Source organism: Buceros rhinoceros, unplaced genomic scaffold (assembly GCF_000710305.1).
Source record: "Buceros rhinoceros silvestris isolate BGI_N320 unplaced genomic scaffold, ASM71030v1 scaffold34694, whole genome shotgun sequence".
Taxonomy (NCBI): Eukaryota; Metazoa; Chordata; class Aves; order Bucerotiformes; family Bucerotidae; genus Buceros; species Buceros rhinoceros.
In genome coordinates this window covers 3,014-10,673 of record NW_010409553.1, presented here as the reverse complement: position 1 = coordinate 10,673, position 7,660 = coordinate 3,014, and the positions used below count along the sequence as shown (strand labels likewise).

General features: G+C 41.6%; 1 protein-coding gene across 1 annotated transcript in view; it reads right to left on the bottom strand.

Annotated features, from left to right (window-relative positions):
* Window positions 1-1,103, bottom strand: part of PPM1F (protein phosphatase, Mg2+/Mn2+ dependent, 1F) — a gene marked incomplete at its 5' end in the record, with an annotated part of 7,335 nt that extends 6,232 nt beyond the window's left edge. Inside the window, one exon of the mRNA XM_010135270.1 lies at window positions 970-1,103. Within this exon, the coding sequence (XP_010133572.1) occupies window positions 970-1,103 (134 nt within the window). The remainder of the gene's footprint in view (window positions 1-969) is intronic.
* Window positions 1,104-7,660: the final 6,557 nt, after the last annotated feature.

Here is a 7,660-nt window from a genome sequence, read left to right as displayed (position 1 = left end):
TGAACCGTCTTTCAAGTCATCCCAGGGAAAGGGAAGGGCGAGCATCTCCCCTTACAGAACAGCCTAGTTTCCCTTAGGCATCTCTCCTCCATTTTCATCTTTGACTCTGCCTGACTCCATTTAAATCCTTTGCACTGGGATTGGACGTTTGATGAATGTTAAATACTCCGGCATGTGAGTGCAATAGGACCATCTGTTACACAAGGCACAAACCCAACACTCAGTCACCAAGGCCTGTTCTCTCTCTGATTCACTCAAGAAAAAATGCAGGCATCAGGCAGAAGACACATGAGGTTCTTCATCCCTCAGCATCCCTTCTTTATAAGGGAGGGTGGGAAGAGAATAAATAATCAATAAAGACAGAGAATATTGAGAAACTTTCCAAGCAAAAAATCTGGAGTTTCAAAATTTTCATGTGTGGGGCGGGGGGGCCCCACAGGTCCCAAAAGTCAGAAAAAAGCATGACGGATTATATGGGTGAATTTAAGGTGGCTGTGCAATAGCAACTGTGATGATGCCAACATCAAAATACAGGAGTAATTAGCTAAGGTCAGTCCACCAAAAGAAAAGGGCACTTCGAAAATATAAGAGGTTATCAACTTAATTTAGGAACAGAACCAGTTTGATTTAAATAGAATTTTCCAATGACAAAAGAAAATTTAACTAGTTCAGTTCAGGAAGCAAAATGGACACAGTCATTAATTCTTTCTTGAGAAGAGAAACTCTTTTCCCTTTCCAGAAAGCCAACCCACACAATCAGGCCGGGGTTCCAGACACCACATTTACATCTTGCCCACAAAACTAGCGTAGCCACCTTTCATCCCACGGATACCCAGCAGGAGCAAATAAAGTTCTGTTCACTGCTGCTTGCCAGACAGCCTAACCAAGTATTCTGGGAAACATTTCAAAACAGTGAAGTCTTCCGAAAGACAGCCTCTAGGAAAACCACAGGAGGAAAAGTATACTTACAGGTAAACATTTCCTCATCTCCTTCTCCCTCTGTTTCCACACTTTGCTGCTTAAATTCAGTCAAGTCTGTCTGGAGAACTTCATCTATTGCAGCATGGATCAACGATGCTGCAAGAAGTGGTGAGACACCTCTGCTGGTAAGGAAAGGAAAGCAAAATAGACTGTGTTAGTTCCAGTTGAGCTACAACCTCACCATTTATGGCTGGTGACCTCAGAATTAGAAAGCCTTACATACAGTCAGTAATTCCAACTTCATTAGTAAACTAGCAGAGGAAACCGTATGTCCAATCTTTATCCATATTAATCTTTAGTAAGATCTTCAGTTAGACAACTGCTTTCTCAAGAATGCAAAGAGGAAGAAGTGTATGAATCATGTTTTCAAACTGTTTCCTGACACTTGAGTTGCAGATGGTACCTCCTCCTCTTGAGCTCTCGGATGGGAACTGCATGGGAACTGGGAACTTCAATTCTAGCCTCTGAACACAAACATTTTGTTTCTACACACTACACAACATTCCTTGCTTGCAATCGACTGTCTCACCGCACACAGTATTAGCATCTCTGCATGTGGTACACGCAAATCTCCAAAAGGTTACTTAAGAATGTGGTTCCCTTCCCTCCACAAAAAAAGCAGCCATGGGCAGGACTAATCTACAGTCCTTTAACACTCAGTTTCTCCTGACTGCAAGTTCCCCCAAAAAATCACCCAGGACGAAGGTGCAAAGCACTGGTACTGGGGACTAAGATAAGAAAGGCCTCCAAGACTTGTGATTCAGCCGAAGCTTTTAAGCAAGCATCTAGAAGACAATGATGCTACATAATCTATACATCCTCTTCTTTTTAATGCTTTATGCAAGCTACATGCTTTATAGGCAGCACATACTTGCTATAATGCTTTTGAATCTGTAAAGAAATAAGCCCCATTCCACTTTAAAATGGGGCTACCAGAACATAACTCTTTCATATTCACTATATTCCCGTGGCAGGCACTAACAATTACAGCACATAATGCACATTCCAGACATTTTCTACGAGCACAGCAAAGAATAAGCGTGGACACCCATAGAAAGCATCTTATCCATTGTTCATGGAGCATTTGATACCCACAAAGTATCAAATTATGCAAACAAAACAAATAACACGTTAAGGCACCTACAGCCAGTCAAAGACAAGACTTTATTTTGCCAGGAAGCATTTCAAGAGTACTGCATAAAACTGGTTTGCTGCAGAGTAAGAAATGGTGGAAGCAACTGGTCTCTGCAGCTGTTCAGCCGAGACGACTGGTCTTGTGCACACAGAAGAGCAGGGAAGGAAAGAGCGTGAGGCTTTAGATTCCAGGGACAACAAGGTGAAGTGCATTTCGTGTTTCTGAAAAAGAACCCTTGTCATACCCTCAGAGCCATGCAGGAGCACCTCCTGCGGCAGCACTGCGTTAGACAGACGGCTGTGAGCAGAAGTAGCGGTGATGGGAGTCATTTCGGCACTTCAAATAGATGGCAACGTTTCTGCAGTCCCTTCAGTGCTAGCTGCAGCCAGAGGCTGACAGCGAGGCAAGCCAGAAATCAGCTGTTCATCTCTTTTTCACACTAATCATGTTTAGGGGAGTCAGTTCCTTTCCTACGCAAGTTAAAAGTAACAGTGCCTGCTTAACGACTCCGACACTAACAGACAATCTTTAAAAAGATCAGGCAAGAAATACATCTGAAACAGATATGGCAAACTGCCCCCCTTCTCTCCCCCCCAAAAAACCCCCCAACCCCGCTTACTGTTTCTGTTTGTACAGTGGAAAAGAAAGGAATATGAAAATACAAGCCATACAAACAACATCGGATGTGTAGCTGATGCTGATAAAGGCATAAGCTTTAGTTAAAGTAGGTTTCAGCTGTTCACCAAGAACAGAGATGAAAAAATATAAAGTGAAACAGTTGTGCATTTAAATGTACAGTGAGAGCCACAGCTACAGCCATCTTCAGAAATCCTCTGCTATGCTGGAGCAAGAACACAAATCTAGCCAGGGTTTCCAGCCTTCAGAAAAAGGCTTAATACTTTAATTTTAAACTTCATAGACTTCTGCTTTTCAGTGCCCTGTCTTGATGAACTGGGCCCATAAAAGGAAGCTTAAACAAAAGCCAATATACTAATTGCTATAATTAACAAGTCCTGTGCTTGAAGACCTCGCTTACAGGATGTCTGTAACAAAGAAAAGGTTTAGGAGTTACTCTGTCACATCCTTCAACTTTTTCCAGTTGCCACCCAGCTCCCAAGAAGGAAATTCAGAGATTCCTCAGTACCCATAGGCTTCACTCAGCTTTGCTTCCTATGCATTTCCTCCCCCTCTGCAGTTTTGCAAACCTATACAAGAAAGTGGTTGTTTATTGAGATTTCATTTGTTACGCAGCCAGCAACAACAACATTGAGCAACTGATTCTGACGCACCGACAAAAGATAAAATAAAAGCCTAAAAAATAACTCCAACCTATTTAGTTCAACTTCTGATCCAAACCAAACACATTTATTTGTCAAGTACTTTATAAACTCTTAATACTAGTACTACCATAGTGGTAAGCCTGTTTTCTACTCAAGCTCAGGTAAATGGAGCTCCAAGGCAATGGCACCTTCCATTCTGTTTCGATGTTTATCAGTTCTCATTTCATCCTCTAAATCAAAATGTCAAGAGTTAACAAAATGTATAATTAAAGAAGAATAAGAACTGCTTCTTTGATTGAGAGCTACAAGGTCTCACTTGGCTGGAGTATCTGGAAGCAGACACAGTACCTATGGCAACCAGTGTAAAAGTAGAAGCCCACTGCAGTTAACAGACTTCAAACCTTTTCTGTAAGCAAGGGAGAATGTCACTTATTGTTAAAATCTTCATTTCAAAGAAGCCCACAACACCCTGCTGACAGGCTGAACCAAGCGTATTTTAATCTTCATGACTCAGAAGGAATACTGTAGCTGTTTCCTCAGTGGGAAAACATCTGTGTTGGAAAGAAGAGGGAAGCTTGTGTGGTGTGTTACGTGGAAAGGATGCTTGTTACCTTCTCTTAGGAGAGTCCTTGAAGAAACCTGTGTCAGCCCCATTTCTATGACACATGCAACGCTAATTACCTAGCCTCAGCACACACAGGCTAGCGTAAACAGAATTTCTTTGCTACAGGCTATTTCTTTGCCAACAAAAAGGGTGTGTTTTGACCACAATACAAAATATTTTAAAAGAATTAATGCATGTTGTAACAATGCCTACAATGAGGCATTGTAGCTTCACCACCGGCTAAAGTCAGATCGCCAGTGGCTGGAGCATGAAGTTAATATCCTCTATCCACTTCTTGGCAAAACACAAGCCTCATGTTAAAAACCTGAGTGTAGATAAAAGCGGTAAGTTAAAGAGTAAAGCAACACTTATGCTAATAAAGAACACACTTAAATTTATATTCCTCCTTGAAAGATTTCAGACAATTGGACACATACAGTATTGTTGAAAGGAGCGATGCAAAGCTTCTCTGGATATACATACCTGTGGGCCAAAATAAAGTTAATATGGAAGTAGAAAGCAATTACATTTTGCACACTTCAGATTTGGCATGAGTTACAGAACTTACTTCTATGCTTGTTCACCTTGTTTCTCTTCTGCGATACAATTTAGATCTCTATTTTATTTCACTTTAAAAGACCGGGTGTCATACATGGATATACTGGGGTGGCGATGGTAAGTCAGAACAATCATAAGACTGTTACTGACCCCTTACACATCAGCCCTCAGAAAGAAAAGCCTGAATAGAAACAATTTCCTTCAGGAAGCAGAAACTCTAGTGAGATGACTTCTTACTGTTTTATTTGGGCCATTAAATCTGCGGGACACTTGCAGTGAGTGTTGCAAACAAGTCACCATTTTGAAGGTGCCCCCACCTCTTCTTGCCCTCACGTGTAAGTCTGTATATTCAGAAGTCTCTAGTAAACAGCTTTGTGGGCAAGGGGGACGCACCCAGAGCATCAAAGGTCAGGCCACCACATCTCGTCCGCAGCCTCAACTATGACTACACTTTTTTCAAAGGCGTGAAAACAGATGACAGACTTTCTGTTGTGCTCTGTGCCCACAGCTTAGAGCAGCTCTGAGAAAGCCAAGTAGTACAGCAGATGGCAGACCCCAAACAGCTGCTCTTCAGCACTTGACACAGAGCTTGCTTCTCTCTGCTCAACCTGGTGGAGAGTGGTACAAAGCCTCACTGGGATGTACCAAGCACCCAGTGTGGACGCAAAACCTTCTGAATTTTTATTTAACTGTTTTTGGAAGGAAAATAACTCTCATCTCCTGGCCCAAACACACACATTCTCCCACAGTACTGTCAGGAAATCTCTGTTTGTATAAAGAGGAGCACATACTGACTGTATTGGCCACATTGTTGATCACTTGTCACCTTTCAAATTTAAAAAAAAAAAAGCTACCTGATGTTCTTTCTAGATATTATTACCAAAGTCACAGCAACAAGGCAGCAGTGGTATTGCAGGCCAGAGCACCCGTGTACAATCCTCTTTTCACAGCGTGCATATATTTATATATATGCATACGTTGGGGAACGAAGAGGTGCTATATCTGTCAGCAAAAGCTTCTGGCGTAACTCAGCTGCAGCTGACTTATTTCAGCGAGAAGATACATTTGTGCACTCACTTGCCTCCCAGGCTCTGTAACACCAGATCACACGCAGCACAGCTTTGCCAGTAAGGCAAAGTTTGTCACTGTGAGTTTCCAGCACGTTACAGCTATATCAGCAAAGTGCTTCTAGTGCAGATCTGCAAATGCCAGCAGTTCTCTAGTAAGTGAAAGATCCTCTCACTCTGCCAAAATAACAGCAGGTCACAAGTTTCCTCACAAACAAAAGCTGCTTGTATTCAGTATTTTTCCCCGATCTGCTACTTTTATTTCCCTCCTCCCTTTTTATTCTTACAGTCAGCTACTGAATGTTTCCACTCAAGTGGCTCTAAGCATTAGTATTTGTTACACCAGCACCCAGAGTTCCCAGGGTGACGGTGACCCTAGAAAAGTACAAATATATTATCTGTTGAGGAGGGAACATCTGACATCCTACAGTGCATAGGAAGTTGTCTTTTCTTTTAATGACATCAAGTCTTTACAGTAGATGAAGAAGAAGGAATCAAATTAAATGCATAAACACACAGAGTTTCAATCTTTTATGTTTCCATCTTTGCATGTAGAAGTTTTTTGCAGATTTTCTTCAGAAACTATCAGAAACAGCAGCAATGTACTGATCACAAAATTAGTGGTTAGTCCAGCGTCTGTATACTGTTGGAGGCAGGTCAGAACTGCCAAAATCTGTGTGATCCAGATGGGTTTATAGTGCGAGCTGCACGTTGTTTCTCCCAAGCTTTGTATTGTCCTGCCATCAGCTTCAGAAGCAGCAGTGGACAAACCAGACACAACAGAAAACAAGCTAGTTATGACCATCACCCAAAATTACCAGAGCCGGTGTGTTAACCATTTGCTAAATTAACTAGTAAACAGCAGAAGTGCCACATTCCTCTTGTGCATTAACTTACCAAGGCTTCCAATTCTAGCACTATTAATCATAAGCCAGTGAGAATACTGCTGTTCCTGAAAGAGTAGGCTGCTTCTGCTAATTAATCCCTTGCTTGCTTCCACCACCAAGCGCAACAGGCCCCATGAAAACCAGAAAGTTTGTCTCCAAGCAATCGCACACAAAATTCACTTTGTCTGAAGTGAATGGAACAGATACAGTAAACATCTTCCTAGCCATGAGAAGTATTAATGCTTTACAGTAACATACAGTAAATGGTACAAACTAGGAAAAAGGAAGAAGTTTTAGGAGATTTATTAAAAGCAGAGGTCATGGGGGTATTAGTAGTTTTCACAGAGTAAGGGACTAAAGGGAGTTTTAAGAAGAGATTGGGTAAACCAGATATGATTTTTTTCCCCCTCTTCATGCTTATGTCACATAAAACCATCAAAATATCAGAACTGCTGAATTAACTATTCTAAAAGCAGGGAAATACTGAAAATAAAGATGCCAGGGCCACATCGTGGGTGTAAGCATTACAGTGTAAAACACAAAGACACAAAACAGGATGCTGAGGCAATCCAGCGATGAAACACATTTGGGAGGGGGCAGAACAGGAAGCCGAAGTCTCACAACTGTTATTGTAGTAAAGTCCCCTCAAACAGGAAGGCTGCTGCAATTTCACATTGTTCTTTGGCTATGTCACAGGATGGCCATACAAGTTCCAGCTCCTATCAAGGGAAAGGATAAATTTCTGTGTTTGGAGGTCTGATTTCATCTCACATTCTGTTTGAGTTAGTAAAATTTCACGTTAATTTCTAAAGCTTTGGAGGTAGCTAATGGACTCTTCATTCACATTGACCCATTTCCACAGATTGTCAGAACACATAACTCTTACCCCAAAGCATATGTTAATTAAAATTCCGCAAAACAGGATTACTTAACACTGAATTCTTCAGAATTTTCTGTATGTATTTAGCTCCATACAAGGCAGGCAGTTCCATTGATTTAAATAAATCATTCAAAGTAGGAACATCTGCAAAGCTTCACCAGATTAGCGATTTAAGCGCAAGTCCTGCCAGGAAGCGACAGTGGTTGGCTGTCTTAGCTGGAGTTTGGCTGTGCTAGCTGCATTGGCAGAAGAGTGTAAAAATAATTAC